Source organism: Drosophila ficusphila, unplaced genomic scaffold, assembly GCF_018152265.1.
Source record: "Drosophila ficusphila isolate 14025-0441.05 unplaced genomic scaffold, ASM1815226v1 contig_791, whole genome shotgun sequence".
NCBI classification, from domain to species: Eukaryota; Metazoa; Arthropoda; class Insecta; order Diptera; family Drosophilidae; genus Drosophila; species Drosophila ficusphila.
This window is the reverse complement of record NW_025064737.1, coordinates 17,827,795-17,847,846: the sequence shown is the minus strand read 5'-3', so window position 1 is coordinate 17,847,846 and position 20,052 is coordinate 17,827,795. Positions and strand designations below refer to the sequence as shown.

The 20,052-nt window shown below is 43.8% G+C and overlaps 6 protein-coding genes across 9 annotated transcripts; all 6 read left to right on the top strand.

Annotated features, from left to right (window-relative positions):
• Window positions 1-57: 57 nt before the first annotated feature.
• LOC108091963 (endochitinase) lies at window positions 58-3,545 on the top strand. Its single transcript, XM_017191371.2, has 7 exons — window positions 58-186; window positions 647-1,268; window positions 1,745-1,868; window positions 1,971-2,462; window positions 2,527-2,712; window positions 2,777-2,959; window positions 3,182-3,545. Exons 1-7 carry the CDS (start codon window positions 183-185, stop codon window positions 3,335-3,337), a joined length of 1,767 nt encoding a protein of 588 aa, XP_017046860.1. The 5' UTR covers window positions 58-182; the 3' UTR covers window positions 3,338-3,545.
• An 880-nt stretch (window positions 3,546-4,425) lies between these two features.
• Window positions 4,426-11,899, top strand: LOC108091962. Of its 3 annotated transcripts, XM_043209278.1 has the most exons (14): window positions 4,576-4,861; window positions 5,036-5,275; window positions 6,766-6,846; window positions 7,103-7,174; window positions 7,238-7,522; window positions 7,588-7,626; window positions 7,837-7,914; window positions 7,981-8,058; window positions 8,127-8,204; window positions 8,271-8,893; window positions 8,946-9,267; window positions 9,426-9,598; window positions 9,907-10,362; window positions 10,562-11,899. In XM_043209278.1, the coding sequence occupies exons 2-14, from the start codon at window positions 5,215-5,217 to the stop codon at window positions 10,994-10,996; spliced, it is 2,781 nt and encodes a 926-aa protein (XP_043065213.1). In that variant the 5' UTR covers window positions 4,576-4,861; window positions 5,036-5,214; the 3' UTR covers window positions 10,997-11,899. The 3 variants fall into 3 exon arrangements, with proteins under 3 accessions (XP_017046856.1, XP_017046857.1, XP_043065213.1); XM_017191367.1 differs by lacking the exon at window positions 4,576-4,861 and adding an exon at window positions 4,426-4,476 and having other exon boundaries at window positions 7,103-7,522; XM_017191368.2 differs by having other exon boundaries at window positions 4,575-4,861; window positions 7,103-7,522.
• A 188-nt stretch (window positions 11,900-12,087) lies between these two features.
• LOC108092099 (COX assembly mitochondrial protein 2 homolog) lies at window positions 12,088-12,602 on the top strand. The gene is made up of 3 exons (XM_017191592.2): window positions 12,088-12,105; window positions 12,163-12,376; window positions 12,441-12,602. The coding sequence occupies exons 2-3, from the start codon at window positions 12,296-12,298 to the stop codon at window positions 12,600-12,602; spliced, it is 243 nt and encodes an 80-aa protein (XP_017047081.1). The 5' UTR covers window positions 12,088-12,105; window positions 12,163-12,295.
• Window positions 12,603-12,619: 17 nt separating this feature from the next.
• On the top strand, window positions 12,620-13,422 carry LOC108092098 (protein Abitram). The gene has a single exon (XM_017191591.2). It carries the CDS (start codon window positions 12,620-12,622, stop codon window positions 13,286-13,288), a length of 669 nt encoding a protein of 222 aa, XP_017047080.1. The 3' UTR covers window positions 13,289-13,422.
• Window positions 13,423-13,795: 373 nt separating this feature from the next.
• LOC108092097 (protein BCCIP homolog) lies at window positions 13,796-14,934 on the top strand. Its single transcript, XM_017191590.2, has 3 exons — window positions 13,796-14,013; window positions 14,077-14,203; window positions 14,271-14,934. The coding sequence occupies exons 1-3, from the start codon at window positions 13,891-13,893 to the stop codon at window positions 14,912-14,914; spliced, it is 894 nt and encodes a 297-aa protein (XP_017047079.1). The 5' UTR covers window positions 13,796-13,890; the 3' UTR covers window positions 14,915-14,934.
• A 229-nt stretch (window positions 14,935-15,163) lies between these two features.
• LOC108092096 (putative aminopeptidase W07G4.4) lies at window positions 15,164-19,303 on the top strand. 2 transcript variants are annotated; one of them, XM_017191587.2, is made up of 5 exons: window positions 15,164-15,298; window positions 15,537-15,668; window positions 16,498-16,774; window positions 17,882-17,980; window positions 18,036-19,303. In XM_017191587.2, exons 2-5 carry the CDS (start codon window positions 15,655-15,657, stop codon window positions 19,170-19,172), a joined length of 1,527 nt encoding a protein of 508 aa, XP_017047076.1. In that variant the 5' UTR covers window positions 15,164-15,298; window positions 15,537-15,654; the 3' UTR covers window positions 19,173-19,303. The 2 variants fall into 2 exon arrangements, with proteins under 2 accessions (XP_017047076.1, XP_017047077.1); XM_017191588.2 differs by lacking the exon at window positions 15,164-15,298 and having other exon boundaries at window positions 15,367-15,668.
• Window positions 19,304-20,052: the final 749 nt, after the last annotated feature.

Here is a 20,052-nt window from a genome sequence, read left to right as displayed (position 1 = left end):
CAAATACAGAGTGAAGAGTAAGAGCCTCCCACTATAAAAGTCGAGCTGATTTCAAGCTCGACTGTCATTTGACGCCAAACGCGCGTCGCACGCAGAACACCCGAGATATTCCCTCCGATTCCAGTATATTTTATTGTATTCAAGTCTTGGCTGACAAACGATCCTCATAGGAGCATTAAGAAATGGGTAAGCCTGACCGTGCATACAAAGTGCAAATCGGTGAATGAACTTGAGGCGTGCAGCATTATGGGCACACAACCTTAGCAGTTCCATAAACACAAACCCTAGCGGCGGATCGGTCGATTCACTTATCGACTCGGACTACATTCAATTATAAATGCACGTCACGCCGATCTCGAAAAACAAGTCGTAACTGGGAACCGGGAGAGGCTTTTACGATTCTTTTACTCAGAAAAGCAACAACGCCGCCGGGAGTGTTTCTCATCTCTCAGGATTAAAATAAACTAATCGGTGTGACTATAATAAGAAGAAAGAGTGCGATTTGAAGGATTTCTAAAGTTTCAGGCTTCAAAAGACAGCTTGAGCAATGAATTTAGTTTTATTATGGGATTTGTCAAATATTTTTAGGAATCTTAATATAAGAAAATCTTGTAATATTTATTTTTGAATTTGTAATTTTATTTAGTGCATTATCTGGGGCTCCTGCTGCTTGGAGTGCTCTGTTGTTGGCCAGCCGCCATTCTGGCCAATGATCAGCCTTCTCGAATCGTCTGCTACTTCAGCAACTGGGCTGTTTATCGACCTGGAATCGGTCGCTATGGATTGGAGGATGTTCCCGCCGACATGTGCACTCATCTCATTTACTCCTTCATCGGTGTCAACGACAAAAGCTGGGATGTCCTTGTAATCGATCCAGATCTGGATGTGGATCAAAAGGGATTCAGCAAGTTTACCCAGCTGAAGAAGAGCCATCCCAATCTGAAACTCGAAGTGGCAGTGGGTGGTTGGGCCGAAGGTGGTTCGAAGTACTCGCAAATGGTGGCTGTTCGGGAACGACGACTGAGTTTCATACGCAGTGTGGTACGCTTCATGAAGCAGTACAACTTCGACGGCTTCGACTTGGACTGGGAGTATCCGGGAGCCACGGATCGCGGTGGCAGCTTCGGGGATAAGGATAAGTTCCTGTACTTCGTTCAGGAACTGAGACGCGCTTTTGATCGCGAGGGTCGAGGATGGGAGATCACCATGGCAGTTCCGGTGGCCAAGTTCCGGCTTCAGGAAGGTTACCACGTTCCGGAATTGTGCGAGTAAGTAGATTTAATGTTCTTTTAAATTCTGGTTGAGGTTAATATTGTCGTGTTATTGTTAATTTCATAGATTCGTTTTCAAATGCGAAAAATGGGTTTGCTGCATATGAACCAAAATTCACTAGTTCTAAGTTCATAACTTTTATAATTTAAATCCGATTTCGATGCGGCATATCTCTTAAAGTTTGTATTTGAATTCTTTAACAAACTGCATAATTAAAATTTTTGTTTATTTTTTGGTCAATTTTTTAAAATTTTTGTTACAAGCCCTTTCCGAATTTACGAAAAGTGAGTTAGTAAGGGTATATAAGCTTCGGCTCACCGGAGCTAGCTTTCTTTCTTGCTTTAAATATTTTTTAATAAGACTAAAAATTTGTATAACCGTTTTTTTTTGTTTTTACCAACTGCATGTCAAGGCAACTTGCACAGGCCCTCTGTAGAGTTCCAGAACTTACGTTTCCCCTAATTTATTGCAGGTTGCTGGACGCCATTCACGCCATGACCTATGACCTGCGGGGCAACTGGGCCGGATTCGCCGACGTGCACAGTCCGCTCTACAAGCGCAAACACGACCAGTACGCCTACGAGCGCCTGAATGTGGTAAGTGGGATGCAAATCGGTCAAAGGACTGTGCAGGGGGAGGGGAAGGGGGAGGGGTTTTGGCTGATGGTGGTGCCAAACTAATTAGCGTTGCCATTCAAGAACGACGGCCTTGCACTGTGGGAGGAGATGGGCTGTCCGGCCAACAAGCTGGTGGTGGGCGTCCCCTTCTACGGACGAACCTTCACGCTGAGCAACTCGAACAAGAACTACAACATGGGCACCTACATCAACAAGGAGGCGGGGGGCGGGGCACCAGGTCCCTACACGAACGCCAGCGGCTTTCTGGCCTACTACGAAATCTGCACGGAGGTGATGGACAAGTCAAAGGGCTGGACCGTCGAGTGGGACAGCGAGGGAATGGTGCCCTACACCTACAAGGACACCCAGTGGGTGGGCTACGAGAACGAGGCCTCCATCCAGATCAAGATGGACTTCATCAAGCAGCGGGGCTACGCGGGCGCCATGACCTGGTCAATCGATATGGATGACTTCAATGGAATGTGCGGGCAGAGGAACGGTTTGATGCATATTCTTCACGATAACATGAGGAGCTATCGCGTTCCGGAACCAACAAGGGAAACAACACCTAGGGTAAATATGATATATATGAACTTATTTTATAAACTGTTCTAACGGATTATTATTATTTTTTTAGCCTGAGTGGGCAAAGCCACCAGCCACTCCTCCTAACCCAGATGAAGGCCCTATAATCCAGACTGAACCAGCATCTACCACTACCAGAAAACCAAAGCCGAAACCCAAGCCAACTGCAAGCCCAGTTAGCACAACTTCTGCACCTGTGACAATTGCCAGTAGTAGTACTCAAAAACCAACCACAAAGGTAGAAAACTATAATGAATTATATAACAGAATTTATTTTAACTATTTTTTTTAAATTTTTTTAGAAACCCAAAAAGCCCAAGAAGCCACCAACCACTACAACGACAACCACTACTCGTGCTCCTGAAAAAACCACTGAAGAACCCGAAGAAGTTGTGGATCCCGAGCAACCAGTGGGATCCCAGTTTGATCCCAGTGAAATCGATTGTACCAACCGGGACTTTGTTCCACATCCCAACTGCCGAAAGGTTAGTATTGCTCATAGGATTAATAAGACTAAAAATAAATGTAGAGTGAACGGTTGAGCCATTTAAAAAATATTGCATATTTTCTGGCTATGGCGACCAAATATGGCAATTATCGTTTATTTAAAGCATTTTGTTGCCAAGCTATTTTTATGTAAATCACAGAAATAAGTTGTATTAATTTGATTTAATTCTATTTATTTATTTTTTTACTATTTCTTACAGTACTTCCGCTGCGTCCACGGCAAACCCGTTGAGTTTGAGTGCAAGGAGGGCACCGCCTTCCACACGGTCCTGAATGTCTGCGATTGGATCGAGAACAGCGACCGCTACTACTGCACCCGCATCAAGAACAAAAAAGAGGGCAATGAGGCCCACTAACTGTCCCAAAATATATTTATAATTTATTCTAAACGCACACTTTAGCATAGGTTGGGAAAACTAATTTACACCTAGCAATAGATCTTTAAGTATTTTAATTAAATAGCAACATAGAGATATAAAGAAGATCGACCGGATTAGGCAGACGAGACGAGAACAATAACAATAAATATGAGTTTAGAGACCGATAAATCATAAACTAAACGAGCCGTTCAATGAAGGTGTGAGCCATCGTTTCGCAAATAAGATAATAAGTGAGGGGGCTAAACGTGCGTTACATAATGCGGCGATGAAATGGGGATTACGTATACGTAGTGCACCCTGCCCTGCCGCAATTCGGATGAGAATTTGGCAATTCTAATTACGCTAATAAACGCAATGACTTGGGACAGATTCTCACTTGTCCGCGGCGACGTGAGGTGAGCTGCACCGAGGATTTTCAGCCTTGGAACAACCAACCAGCGAACAGCTGTTCGTGCAATCAACCAAAAAAAATAGCAATGATAAATGCCACAGCGAGAAGTACAATTTCGATCCTTAAGATTTGGTTTTCATAAAAGAGTTTATCTGGTGAACGGCGAACGTGAGGGAAACGGAACTTAAGCATTTGTGACACGAAACAAATCGCAAAGAGCCCAAAAACTTGATTTCGAAATGTTTTTGGCTCAGAAGATGCTCTGAGTAATATGCGGAATGAGCACCATATTGTCTAAAATTAAACATTCCTCCAAAACGAAAGTGCCGAGAGAGAAAGTGGATCTTGGGCAAAGGAACTATCCAATCAATCAAAAGAACGTTCGTAAAACCGGGTGAAATATTTAAATAATTTTGGATACACTTTCCAACTCGAAAGCTATTAATTTCCCTCAGGTTCGTCCCGAGAATCCGCCGGGTCGTTCGGGAAAATCCGAGGAGAGAGCGCAACCCGGCGAGAGGAAATGAAAGGAAAATGGATAACACAGAAAGAGCATTAGGCGAAAAGCCACTCACTCACTCAACTGTGTGTGCTTTTGACAAATATTCGTGCTACGAAAATATCAAAATCGAATAATTTTCGCGGTCACAAGGTAAATTCATGGTATATGCATGTTGAGTTACGAATTGGTTTTGGACCGGGAGAGATCGTCTCGTATACTCGTGTACGCCACACCGAATTTTCCTCCTTTCAGTTTCTTCAGACTAGATAGAAAATAGATGTGATAGGTGTTGGGAAAATTTGAGCTGCCCTGTTCAAAATCAAAAAACGACACGCACACGACGTGCACAGACGACCAAAATCAAAACGAAGACGACCACGACGGCCAGAAATAAGCAAATTATTTAGCTAACAATCGTCGAAAGGGACACTAAGGATTACCCAGCCGACGATTGTTGGTTAAATTTTGCTAACGGCAGCGCGAGAACTATTTTCAAATAATAAATATATATCTTAAATAATAATAATAATAAATAATCGATCTGCAAAGTGAATGAAATAACGAACAAGTGCAAAATTGGAAACCCACTGAAACTGTGACAAAATTTGTGCGAGCCTAATTGAATATCTATTCAGATACCTATATATAAACACCAGATTCCCAATACACATATATATCCTATTTGCATATATATACATAAAAAGAAAAAAAATATCCATTGGCTCGCCTTGGCTGGCCTTAAATAATCGTTGATTTCCAAATTCTTCATTCTTTCATTTAGTGCATTTAAACGAGCGCATATATAGCGGATGCATATATATGCAGAAATACGAGCAAAAGTGTTAATTCTAATTTTCCCTAATTATCCATAATTACGGAAAACTTGCAAGGAGAATTTATGACGTGGCTAAAGTGCTAACCAAGCTGGAAACTCGAGGATAATTTGTTGTGTTGATTATTATGGGGCGGCTAACAATTTGGTTCCTCCTGGGACTAACGTTATTCGCCGTCTCCAATCATGGTGAGTATCCTGGAATTCACAAATCTTATCACCTCCTTATATCTCTGTTATATAAGGCAAAAGGGCGAGGTGGCACTTTCGGGTTTCTTGACAGATTTTCACGCAGCCTGGGCAGGCATTATGCAATTTTATAACAAAAAGCCAAGAAAAACAGAAAGGAAACGTCTGTGAAAAAAAATATGTATTAATATACGTTTAAAAATATTTGCCTGAGTTTGTGCGTTCTCAGAATTTGTGGGTCGGTGTGTTGGTGTCTGCAAACGTCAGTGGACGACACTTTGGGCATTAGTATTAGCCCCGTACACTTGACTTGGCCAACGACTAGTGGCAGCACAGATACAGATATAATTTTGCCGACTTTTTTTTTTGTTCGGGAGAACTGAGATTTGTGCGCCGCTTGGTCGCTCTTCGTTGTCATCGTTTGTAATATTTTTAAATTTAGAAATTTTTAAGTTATTTTATTTGCGCTCAGCGAGCGCTTTCCATCTATCTATTTTGCCACCCGTGTGTGCGAAATGTCTCTGTGTATTTTGTTTGGTTTGCTCAAGTTTGCAAAACTGCCACAAAAAACATTAGGGAAATAGATAGAAAAATGAGAAATGGCGCAAATGCCATGTACTATACAATATATATTATGGGCTGGGATGATGGGCTCGATTGCAGCAACAACATAAACACAATATGCAGGCAGGCGGTCGGCGAAATTTGTATAAATAATTCTATCAATGCGGTTAGCAATGAAATTCGAAATTGCTCAAATAGCTTCCTGCCCACACACAACCTGAAATAAATCAAACGAATTATGCGCCGACAGGCGAACTGCACATTGAAAACTGATAGGCAAACTCATTTGTATCGGTCTTAATTTGTCCCAGGTTGTTGGCTCATATATAGTTTGGTAAATTTTCTAATCCCCGGCAGACATTTGTCCTAATTTTCTGAAAATAATCAAGTAATTAGCAGAGCGACCTCACCACCAGTCAGTCACTCAAAAGGCGACCTTCCATTACCGAAAGGCAAGTGATGAAGATGTAGAATATTCCATTGCAAATGGAACGCCCCCGCATCCGGATTTTCAGAGCAGTAAGGTGGCCAAGAGAAACAAAAATACAGAAGTAAGGCCAAAGTGGGCGAGCAGCCAACAGCCAACAGCCAACAGAATGGTACAGAAATTTTTACTCATCCACAAGCTGGCGAAATGTGTTTGAGTTTTCATCTTTTAAAAATAAAATTCATAAATCCGCCGCATATATTCGAAAGTGTGTATGTTTGTACACGTCGAGTACCATAAATAATGTCAAGTTTGAACAGATAAAATGACCTCGTCGCTGGCGCTGACATCAAACTGAGAAAGTGCGACCATTGTTCTTCGATGAGCCGATGAGCAGATGAGAGATGAAAATAGCTTAGGGCCTTTCCTAGGGCTTCCTGGTTTCTGGGCCATGCTCGGATTACAAATTGACCTGTCACGTTCTCTCGACCATTTTCAGTTGGGTTTGTTAACGCCGATGTCGGACCAAGCGAATCAGAATGTCGACCCTACATCGAAAAGGCCATACATGAATTGAAAGGTAAGAATCTAATCTTAAATATCTTAAGAGTTATAACAAGTTTAAGCAAGAAACATATATTTCACAATGTATCATCAAATGTACCAAAACAAAAGTAACTAATTTTTTTGTGGCACACCAGATAATAAATTATGTTAAATGGACCATTTAATTATATCTAAAAATCAGAATTATATCATTCCCCAATTCTAAAAAAATTCTACCATAAAACACCTAATTTATTTAATCTTTCGCATGTTCTTTATAATTTTAACAGATGGTGTCAGAGATGGATCTGGAGAACTGCAATCCGATCAGCCACGTGGGGACGACGATGATGACGATGATGGTGGGCTATCCGCTGTTGAAAAAGACACAATTGAAATTGAAACTGTCGAATTGGATTCCACAGAGGACGCGAAAAGTGCCAACGATTTGGATGGAGACGGCATACCCGATGACGAGGACGATGACATCGATGGGGATGGCATACCGAACGACAAGGACGATGATATCGATGGAGATGGCATACCAAACGACGAGGATGAGGACATTGATGGCGATGGCATCCCGAATGATGAGGACGATGATATCGATGGCGACGGTGTGCCCAACTCCAAGGACGAGGACATCGACGGTGACGGTGTGCCCAACTCCAAGGACGAAGACATCGATGGCGATGGCAAAGCAAATCACGGTGAGTTTAATCAGTAAGGAAATTTATCAAAGTTTCTTAATAAATAATTATAATTTTAACCACAGAGGACGATGATCTAGATGGCGACGGCACCCCCAATCATGGTATGAGTTAATTGCATATTTTTCACAGCTTTAAATATATATTGCCTTATTGAATCTTTAAGCTTTAATAATTTTTATTTGATTTGCTCAATTTTTAAGCTTTTTTATTTGCAGATAAGTGCTACGATCTTGTTTTGGTTTTCAGCATTTTCGATCGCTTTCGTTTCTTTCTAATTTGACTAAATTCTAATGAATAATTGAATATTTCAGAGGACGATGATCTTGATGGCGACGGTGTGCCCAATGAGGAAGATGATGATCTAGATGGTGATGGAAAAGCCAATCACGGTTTGTTAATAATAAGGTTTTTTTTTTTTTTGTAAAATAGTATTTATTACCATTGTTTGTTCACAGAGGATGAAGACCTCGATGGTGATGGAATACATAATGACGATGATGAAGATTTGGATGGTGATGGCAAAGCAAACCACGGTAAGAGTTTTATAACTTCTGTGCCTAATAAATATTAACCATTACTATCTACCTTATCCTTTTTCCAGAGGACGAAGATATTGATGGTGATGGCGTGAAGAACGAAAAGGATGATGATTTGGATGGCGATGGCACCAACAACTCCCGTACGATTTATATTATTATATAATAAAATATATTTAAAATCTAAAAACTTTCCCAAACTTCTTCAGAGGATGAAGATCTGGATGGTGATGGTGTGCCGAACGAAAAGGACGACGATCTGGATGGCGATGGCATCCTGAATGAGCACGACGGCGACGTGGATGGCGATGGAGTTCCCAACGAACACGATCACAAGGACAGTGGTGAAAATGCCGATACCGACGACGATGGTGACGAGGAGGAGAAGGAGGTGAAGAAGCGCAGCAAACGCGAAGTGGATGCTGCTCCCGTTTTGGACATTCAAGCTCCTCCCAGTCCTGCCGATGAGTTCCCCGTAGAGGAGGAAATCGTCAAGGAGGAATCCGCCGAAGAGGAAGCTGAGGTCGAGGCTGTGAAAGAACCCGAAGTGGAAGCTGTGCAGGAACCGGAAGTAGAGGAACCAGTCCAGCAGGAAGAGGAGAAGGCCGAGTCTGAGGAAGAAACGGAGGAGGAGAAGCCTGCTCCTGTCGAGGAAGCTGAGGAGGAGCCTGTCAAGCAGGAAGCTGCCCCTAAGGAACCTGAAGCCGTTCAGGAAGATGCCGTGGAATCTGAGGAAGCTCAGGAGGAACCCCAGGCAGATGCTGCCAAGGAAGCCGCTGATGAGGACGATGATGATGATGACGACACCAAGCCAGAGGACGAGCTTCTCTGGGTAAGAATCTATAATTAAACCATTGGTATTTGTATTAACTTGTGTTTTTCAGGAGGGAATCATTCCCGAGAACCGTCGTAGTCGCCAGCACATCACCGAGCTCCTCCAACTCGACGAGGAGTTCAATGCCCGTGAAAAGGCCACCGATAATGTGGCAGAGATCATCCTGCGGGACATCAAGCGCATCTATGAGAATGCTGTCAAGCCCCTGGAGACTCTGTACAAGTATCGCGATCTGAGCAACCGCCACTTCAGCGATCCTGAGATCTTCTCCAAGCCACTGATCCTCTTCATGGGTCCCTGGTCGGGTGGCAAGTCCTCCATCTTGAACTATTTGACCGACAACGAGTACACCCCCAACTCTTTGAGAACTGGTAAGTTAAAATATCAATTAGATCATTACAAAATTTAATTAGAGTTCCTGTTCTTAAGTGTTTTCTTTTTTGAATAAGTGTAAAGTTTTTTTAATCTACAAAAAACTCCTAAAAATCTATTTTGCATTCCTCTAATTCTTTTCCCTGTTCCTCGACAGGTGCTGAGCCATCTCCCGCCTATTTCAACATCCTGATGTGGGGCAACGAGACCGAGGTCCTGGACGGCACCCAACTGGCGGCGGACTACACCTTCTCCGGCCTGCAGAAGTTCGGCCAGGGATTGGAGGAGCGCCTGCGAGGCCTGAAGATGAAGAGCAAGATTCTCGAGAAGGTGAGCCATAGACCACGGGCTATCTGGCAGGGCAGATCAGGGACAGAAGTATCTGAGTATATAGTAGTGGATGGCTAGTGCGCCCAAGCGTTAACTTGTCTCCCAGGGCAGCGGCCCGTCGATTGGGAAACTGCAAACAGCTGGCCAACTGCCAAACGAAATTTATAGATTTTAGCACACCAGGCTGCATTAATTTCGTTATTAATAAATTGAAGCGGGAAGGGGCGGGGTCGGACAACAAAATACAAACAGACAGTTGTAGTAAGACAAAGAATTACTATATTTAAGCACTTGCCAATGCTTTTCAGGTCAACATCGTCGAGATACCCGGCATTCTTGAGGTGCGCAAGCAGGTTTCCCGCGTCTTCCCCTTCAACGATGCCTGCCAGTGGTTCATCGATCGCGCGGACATCATCTTTCTGGTCTACGACCCGGCCAAGTTGGATGTGGGTCCCGAGACGGAGGCGATTCTCGACCAGCTGAAGGGGCGCGAGTACCAGACGCGCATCATCCTCAACAAGGCGGACACCGTCAAGCCGGAGGAGTTGCTGCGCGTCCAGGGCGCCCTCATCTGGAACATCTCGCCGCTGATGTCCTCGGCCCAGCCACCCCTCATGTACACCACCTCGCTGTGGACCCATCCCTACCAGGATGGCGCCCCAGCCCGTCTGCTGCTCGCCCAGGAACGCGCCTTCCTGCGTGATTTGCGCACGGCCATCGACAAGCGCATCGAGCACAAGATCGCCAGCGCCCGCCGATTTGCGGTGAGTACTCGGGCGTATACGTAATGTTTGTTATTCCATATTTTACATGGTTGTAAAGTAGAGAAGAGTAAAGTAAAAAAAAATACGTTTAACATTTTTAATAACTATGAAATCAATTGATAGCTTTTTAATTGGATTTTTTTTTTGTTAAAGAATGTTCCAAGAAAATAAACCTTTTTTATTATTTTTCAATCTAAAGGTGCGCGTGCGTAACCACGCAAAGATGGTGGACTGCTATTTGAACACTTTCAACAACCACAAGACGCTGTTTGGCAACAAGAAGCGCATTGCCGACGACATCATTGACCATCCGCAGAACTACCACATCTACGAGGGCCTCTCCACGCTGACGAACATCTCGCGCTACGATCTTCCGGATCCGGAGGTCTACCGCGACTTCTTCCGCCTGAATCCGCTGTACGAGTTCAAGAAGCTGAGGGACACCTGCACCTACTTCCGCGGCTGTCCGATCACCAAACTGGACTTGGCCATTGCCTACGAGCTGCCCGAGCTGGCCGGCAAGTACAAGAAGATGTCCGAGTCGGCTTTGGCCAGCATCGAGGCCCAGCAAAGGGATGGAGCCCAGAATCTGAACCAGAATCAGAATCCGGCCGATCCCAAAAAGACGAGTTGAGGTGTTGGCTCCACCAGAGGAGAAAACCTGCCATTTAGTTTGTTTTAGTGAGGGATAGAGAGAATGTGACATCGGCACCGGTAACCGTCTATAGAGAATTAATATCGAGAAGGGAGAAATGGAGAAACCCATAATATCGGTAGAGAACAACAGCGCAAGACATTAAACAAGGCCATTGTTTAAAGAGGAAGGGAGAGAGAGGGACCTTAAGAGCGAGAGAGAGGCAAGAGCGATTTGAAGTAGCAACGGTTGCTTAGAGGACTTTTGATTTCAACCGCATTGCAGGAGATCTTTACTTTCATTTATTATAATACACTTAACCGAACTGAGAGCTTTATGAGAGGGAAACTAATGCAATATCGAGAGCAAAACACACAATCACACACAGAATATTTACACATATTTCCGAGTAGAGAGGTAACATGGAGTCTTTTCTAGGCGAGTAGATAAGCACTTAACCCATAACTGAGAGCAATAACTAATAGACGAATTATCGACGATTTCTAACCCATAACACATGACCCACAATTAATCCGACCCCTCATCGGCTAGCTACCCATTATAATTCCCAAGGGCCCAGCTTATTCTTTTCTTTCCTCGAATAGTAGTGGACAACAGCGCAGTGTTTTGATTTTGAGATCTGAGATTTGAGTTTTGAGCAAATGGAATTTCGTAAAGTTTTAATTTTTGTTTTTTGGTTCCTGTCCCTGACGATTTTTCGTAGTTGATAAGACTTTTTTTGATAAAGCAAACAGTGAAGACGATAATATTGAATTTAACCTATTTAATCATGAATGAATTAGACGCATGTGAGATAAATCAAACTTATTAACGAGCGTGAGCAGCTCAAACACACAAAATACAAACTCAAATAAATAAAAACAACGGAAAACCCCAAGCAAATGTGAGTTTTATTACCTCTGAAAAGTTGATTTTTTTGCATGATTTTATAGGTCAATATCCAAGCCTATGAACGTAATTTACATCCAGTAAAATAAATAGGTAAACTTTTTGATGATAGATACCGTCGTTCTATCCTTCAGAATTGACTAGATATGGCTAGGATATAATTTTCCCGTTTGAATGATTGGCGGGTTGTTAACAGTAAGGTGAGACCATATTAAGAATTAAGTATTTAAGTTTTCTTTAGTATTTTCGGTTAACAGAAAACCACAGAGTATGGCCAGATGAAAGAAACTAACAATGTTATAACATCTGTTTAAATTACCTAACAAAAATTGACAACACGCGAATTAGAAATCAGGAAACGAAAAATTAAAAGACCCGGAGCTGCTGAAAATGCATACGGATCTTTCCGCCCATCTGCATACTCCCGCCTGCAACAAGTTAATTGAGGAGCTTCAGGCCTGTCACAAAAACGTGAGTAACACCCAGGAATTACCGGAAAAGATTGTACTCCTATACTTTGGAATTCTACTTACAGAACGGATTCGGGAAATTTTTGGGTGTGTGCAACTCCATTGATGACAAAGTTGTCAAGTGCCTGAAAAAAGAAAGAATTGCTAGATCCGCCGCAAACCGAGCCAAAGCCCGCGAACGTCAGGCAAAATATAAGGAACAGTTGCTTCAGGGAGAAGCCAATTAGCAAAAGAATCTAACAATATGTCAGTCCTATCGGAGGATCCACTGGAAGCCTTTTACTTCGAGCACGAGGAGCAGGAGATTTGCGGACAGCCGGTTAGTCCCATAACAGATGGATACCAAGAGGATTACCCCAGCGTTGTGGATCGCTTCTTCACCAGATATTACTATTTTAAGGGGGAGGTTCCCTACCAAGTCCTCTACCACTCCAATCGCATTTGCCTGATATGCCTGGCTCCCGATCACCCTGCATTAAGTCAGGGCATCTCGTCTGTAAACTTCGATATCGGTAATGTCGATCGCAGCCAAAATGTGGTTAAGGGCAAGGGAAAGAAGGGCGGTATGATCCTCCAGGCGGAGTCCACCTTGGCCTTGGTTACCACCGAAAACGGAGAGACCTACAAGGTTCCTAGCTGCATTCGGGGCAAACTGGTGGAGGTCAACACCGGCTTGGTGGAGGAGCCTAAGCTTCTGGAGCAACTGCCCGAGGGAGCTGGCTATTTTGCTATCCTGCTGCCCAAAATCGAGAACTGTGATGCCATCAAGGCGAGTCTGCTGACTCAGGAACAGTACGAGGAGCGTTTAAAGATCCAGAAGGAAGTACCTAAAACTAATACCAGCGATGACACGGAAACCCGTTCTCATACCGAGGAGATCGTAAAAAGGGAACTGGTTAATTCAGTGGCGTAGATAGCTTTTTGATATGGGGGGGGGATATGCACAGTCATCGCGAAAAAAGGGGTGGTTCTTTTTCAATTTTGAGAGTTTTACCATTAATTGCCGTATTGCACATTGAGACAAAATAAATATTGGCGCTTCAAAAATGTTATGCTTACATTAAAACACATGCCTGGAAAAAATTCGATTTTATCATCTTATAATTCTCAGACCCAAGGGGGGGATTGATCCCCCTGATCCCCCCCCCTATCTACGCCACTGGGTTAATTAATTCTGACCGTAGATTTCTATTTTAATAAACGTAAAATTTATGTTATAAATTTTCATAAACAAAGCACATTACAAATATATTCATTTTAATTTTGTATTACTTAAGAAAAAAATTTAATTGTTGATCAAACGTAAACATATTTCTCATGTAATTGTGTTGAATTATTGAAATAACAGTGTCTGTTAAGCAGTTCGTATGGCATAACAGAACTCCGAAACGGTTAACAGCATTTTAAACATGGTTGGTAACGCGAAGCAACACGTGTGAAACATAAACAGCTGTTTACGCCGCTTAATTTTCTATAGGAAGCAAAACAAGAAAGTTCATAAAATAAATATCTAAAATGTCTGCGAATAAGCAAAAGAAATTAAATACAATGGAAGTAGACCCCAATGAGGAGGACTCCAGTTCTAGCGAAGATGACGATGACGACGAACCGCACCCAGATGCTTACAGAGGCAACGAGGTAAGTAAAATGGTCACATAAATACAAAAAAACATGTTTCCAAGTTTTTTTTTTATTACTTAGGAGGTGCAAATCGACTTCGAGGGTCGTGCTCCGGTGGATCCCGATGCCCAGGGTATCTCCCAGCTACTGCAGCGTTTGTTCCTGCGTGCCCATATCAATTGCAATCAAATGGCGGATCTGATCATTGGTAAAATATTACTTACCCAAAGTTCCTGTAGCAAAAGGAATTTCAAATAAATTGTTTTCACTTTTAGCTCAAAACTACGTGGGCAGTGTGATCTGCCAATGCGAAGATGAGGGCGCCGAGAGCGAAACGGATGACGACAACATGGTCGAGGATGGAACTGTGTTTGGTATCACCTCCGTGCTGAATTTGACCGCCAAGAAGGATCAACCCAGCATCGCCCAGTTGAGAACCTACTTGCTCGATCGCGCAAAGTCGCACGCCTCAGCGCAAGTGCAGCAGAAGCTCAAGGAGATCCTGGATAACGAGCAGCACCACGTGGGATTCCTGGTCAACGAGCGGTTTATAAACATCCCCGCCCAGATCTCCGTGCCACTTCTGCAGAACTTGCAACTAGAAATCGACGCCGCCAAGGCAAAGAAAATGAAGTTTGACTTTGGCACTCTGCTGCTCCTGGTTAAATTCTACAGGAAGGAAGCCAAGAAAGGAAAGCCTGCCGAGGACAACTACACGAATGCCGAGGATGAGTTGCTGTCGGATCGGGCCAAGTTCTCCTTTGAATATTCCGTAGCCTCTGAAACAGACTCGGGGATGTCTGGAGATTGGCTGGAAGGCGATGCTGTGATGACGCCCTACAGGAAGCTCCTGGTTCTGGAAGCCAAACAGTTGCCACAGCTAATTGACGACATACAGAGATTTATTAATGGAGAATAAATGCTTTTCTGTTTTAAGAATTGTTTCTTATGTTTTGAAGGGCTTCAAAACACAATCGGGAATTACGAAGCTATTTGGAGTATATTTTTTGTAGGCACCAAGAGGAAGTGTTTTTAGTAGAAACCCTTTATCATGTTTATTTTATAGCCGGCAAGAGTACCAAAAGTACGAACAGAAAGCTTTTTAGGAAGTTCACTTAGATTGGCAACGCGGGCAAACGGCAAACAGCTGGCCGGCATTTGAAAGCTCTCCCCCACGCTAATGCCGGTTGGTCTACCTCTGAAAACCTGGCTGACGTTCCTTTGTTTTCGCTTTTGGCCCAGAAACTGCATCCACCGTGGACGTGACTGCCAATAGGAAACCCACAACTCCCAACCGAGCGACGTGAGTAGACTTTGACTTTGTTGTTTACGGGTTATATCCGAGTTCTAGTATTACATTGTGATCATACTTTGCGATTATTCATCGCTCGTGCGATTTGGTTTCGTCCAAGTGGCGAGCAGCAATTAAAACGAAAGCCCGGTTGTCAAATGTATAAAAAGCTTGACCACCCAGCTAGAACATTGCAAACCGCCCCAGAGCGTTATCAGAGCAGCTCCTTATCGCCAGCTTTTCGTTCCAGATCCCGCTCCCAAGTCTCCAGTTTATTCCAGCTGCAGCGCTTTGTTCCCATCTAAAAATTCAGTGACTGCCCATTTGCCGATCGACCAAGTCGCGTGAGCTGCCATTAATCACTCGTTATGGGTATCGAAAAGTGAGTACAAACTGAATTAACAATTAGTGGGTGGGTTTATATTATGGGGACCTAGTTATCTGGTCGCGCTTGGCGACCGATTGGGAAAGCTCTCATGAATTCGCCATCTTTTACACTAAGGGTTAAACGTTTAGTACACTAAAAATCAAAATTACTTAATACCAACAACTTGTTAGATTGCCATAAGTTGGTCTTAACTTTTGGCATACAAAAGAATAACATTTTTTAACACTTATTTTAACTTATCATTACCCAAATGATAGCATAAAAAGATAACCTGTTGTTTGAAAATGAAAAATCCCAATTTTAAAATATTATTATTATTCATACATGTTGTTTTGCTATCTTATATTGTTTTGTTCAGTAGGAATTTGACGAAGCAGATTTTTATAAGCTGATCCATATTAATCGTATAATTTATGTTACGTTTATTGTTTTCCTTGTATTAATATATTAACCGCAGGTACACCTTTCCTCAAATTGGGGAATTAGTTTATGAGTGCAGCCATTCCAAAGCCTTATCGCGATTCTTTATAGCACTTAAAGTTAAGATAATCTCAGCGCCAGGAGTGTGGGTAAAATAAAAGAAAAACATTTCGAAGACATTGACATGGTTATTTTTTGTTCAGGAGGGAATCCTATAAAAGAAATTAATAAAAGTACAAAAGACTCAGGGTCGTTATGTAATGTCAGCAATTGCATCAGTTAATAAAGCCACTGTGTCGTGATAAAATGCATTACAATGTGGCGTCATTGCATGTATTGTTGACACCTCGATATGTTTCTTAATGAATACGAATGACGATTCAGTTGCGCACTTCATTTCCAGAATTCTACCATGCACCCTCCGGCTGAACAAGCTGATGAGCGCGGCGGGCAGCGACTGCCTTTGCATCATCGATCGCAACGCGGTTCCCACCGAGCTGAAGGCTGCTTTCGAGGAGCACCGCAGCTTCGACAAGTCCTTCGACAGCAGCATATCCTGCTTCAAGGCTCCCAATGTTGAGCAGCCGGTGGTCTACGCACCCGTCGCTGAGCTCACCGACTACGATGATGTGAGGAGCTACCAGGAGGCGGCCAAGAAGTCCATGCAGAAGGTGCTCAAGGTGGGTGTTATAATTAGGGGAGGGTGGTCCCATACCGACCGGTCGTACCATACCGACCCCCCCATGTTTCTCAGAGATGGCGATGCTAGCCGAATTGTCGGTAACTTCAGTGAAAAGCTGTTATAACACAGACATTTTGGAGATAGATAGCCACTTTGACTTATTTTGTTTCACTGCAATTTTTCCGTTTGTTTTGTTTCAACGCCTGTGACATTTATTTTTGAGCTTTACTGAACTTGAGCTCAAAGTTTTTTTTCTCCGCATAAAAATCGGAGAGTAAATTTTTCTGATCGTTGATAGTCCTAGCTTTCCCTCAAATAATTAGAATTACATCGCTCTTTGCGTCTTTAGTTAATGCCGAGCACTTAATCAGAAAAGGTCGTGGTGGTCCGAAACCGACCGCTAGGTGATGGTCCGAAACCGACCCCCATTTATTGGCAGCTTAATATGTCATAGCGTATTTTTGATGGAAAATATGAAAAAGTAAACAAGATTCAGTAAAGAAAAGTAACAGAAACAGCAAAAACATCAGAAGAAAGCGAAGAGACAGTCATCAACGAGCGGCTTTCGAAAAACTACGCGAAAACAACGCGAAAACTTACTATGAGAAAGAGGACAACTCAGACTTCATCAATTGTCTACATTGCCCTTTATTTCATACATTAATTTTTATTTTCTGGAAAGAACCTTCAATATATTTCTTAATAAACGTCAAAATCATTAAATTCTATTTTATGTTATTAAATTTTTCTGTTAAGAAATAGGGGGTCGGTTTCGGACCACTACTTTTGAGTACGACCAAAAAGTAGAGTTTTATATTTGCCTGAATATCTAACGCTTCAAAGCACCTACGCACTTACTAATCATTTAGATGTACAGTAAACTGATCCCTCTACATAGTACTTTTTTGAACTGAACTGAAAAATTGATTTTTCTCACCTTTATCGCCTTTGCCTTTTAGGGGGTCGGTATGGGACCACCCTCCCCTACTAACAAATTTAAAGGCAGATTTTGAGCAAATGCTTTCGCCAATTGAAGAAAATCTTTTAGGAAAGTGATACAAAAATGCGATAGATTTCATAATGCAATTACATTTTTATTTCCCAGGCTGGTTTCACAACTCCTTTGCTTGTTGTTCCCAAAGTGAAGCGTTTCCCTGAGGCTGAGCTCTGCACCGTTCTTGGAGCTCTCGAACAGCTTTATGTGGTAGGTACTTCTAAGTGTTTAAAATCCAATCATTTAATAAACATCTTCCTTAAAGCCCATTCAACTGCGTGAGGCAGGAACCTGCAAGGATTCCGGCGTGACTACGCTCAGTCTCCAGATCGACGATCCCAAGGCCGATGAGATCCTCAGGGAAGCCCAAATCCTCGAGGCTGGTCGCTTTGTGGCGCGTGACATTGGAGTCGGAGACCCGGAGCGCATGACGCCCATCCAGGTGGAGAAGTACATCAAGCCGCTGTTCGAGAAGCTGAACGTGAATGTGATCAGTGATCCGAAGATCCTGGAGAAGGAGTACCCATTGTTTGCTGCCGTCAACCGGGCAGCAGATGCCGTGGAGCGCCATCGTGGTCGCATCATTTTCCTGGAGTACAAGCCCCCAAAGCCGGCGAGGAAAACCCTGATGCTGGTGGGCAAGGGCGTGACCTACGACACCGGCGGTGCTGACATCAAGGCCGGAGGAGTGATGGCCGGCATGTCGCGCGACAAGTGCGGAGCAGCAGCTGCCGCAGGATTCATGCAGGTGGTCAGCAAGCTCCAGCCGGAGGATATCCATGTGGTGGCTGCTCTCTGCATGGTCCGCAATTCGGTGGGCGAGGAGTGCTATGTGGCTGATGAAATCATCACCTCGCGAGCGGGTCTCCATGTGAGGATTGGCAACACCGATGCCGAGGGCAGGATGTGCATGACTGATGCTCTCTGCCGGATGAAGGAGATGGTCGTGGAGCAGAATCTCCCCGATCCGCATATCTTCACCATTGCCACTTTGACGGGACACGCTTTCATCTCGGCTGGGGAAGGTCAGTCGATTGCCATCGATAACAGCGTGGCCCATCGGGAGGATCATGCCAGGAAACTCCAGGCTGCCGGTCAGACCTTCGGCGAGCCCTTCGAGGTTTCCATTCTCCGTCCCAGCGACTTTGCCTTCAATGCGGGTAAGGTGATTGGCGAGGATCTCGTCCAGGCCAACAATGCTCCATCGGTGAAGACACCGCGCGGTCACCAGGTGCCCGCCGCCTTCATGATCATGGCTTCGGGATTGGACAAGCACGGCTTGGACTCGGAGGTGCCGATCAAGTATACTCACATCGATATTGCCGGCAGTGCCGGTGAGCATCCATCGATGCCCACAGCTGCCCCTCTGGTTTCCCTTGTGAAGACCCATCTGCAGAAGTAGTTCCCCTCGAGCTCATTGTCATTCGATGGAGTTCTGTACTTACCCCATATATGCATAGCTAACCAACAATATTATCTTTCTGTCCACTTACTGCATCACTGTTCTCAATAAAAACTAAATCAATAAAGTTATTCATGTGTTCAAATAATGTTTATCCTCAAATTTGTTTACATATTTGTTTACTATTCCACTAAGAAATAGTTAATACCCTAAAGATATTATTGTTTCCTCTTTTGATTCAACATTACCAAAAACTCCATTGTTTAAGGCTTATAAGAAAGTCTTCGCGGTAGTCCAGGTTTTAAAATTCCTTTTCTTTTTATTTCTTTATTGTTTCTTTTTGTTATTACCGCATTTTGCTTGTGCATTGTTTGCATAATTGGCGAGCGCCCTGCATTTCGAGCTCTGGTTGGCCATCTACGATCCGCCTTTTCTTCGCAGCGCCTTCTTTTTCAGCTTGGCCCACAGCCTAGAACCCGTTAGCCGCTTCTTGGCCATGCTCTTCCATCGTGCTTTGGGCCTCGTTCCGGGGAGCTTGGGCCTGCTGCAACATGTTGTTGGCTCCTCCCGTTGGGGCCACTTGTCAGCTGTCGCATGTGTCGTGGTACCGTTATTGCCTGGCTTCGGAAACTCGGTCAAGAGTGTCTCATTCATGCTGTGATTGCATAATATACCGTTGCCTCTCGTTGGCCTTCTTCTGCCGGGCTGCCAAGCTACCAAGCTGCCGGGTCTTCCCGTTCTTGGCCTTCTCCCGTCGAAGCAACTTGGTTTCTTCGGTTCTTGGTTCTTCCTTCTCTTGGGTGCGCTTCTCGGTTCTGGGTTCTGGGTACTGGGTAATTTATTGACAGTCACACTGGCCACTTTTGGTCATCTGGCCAAG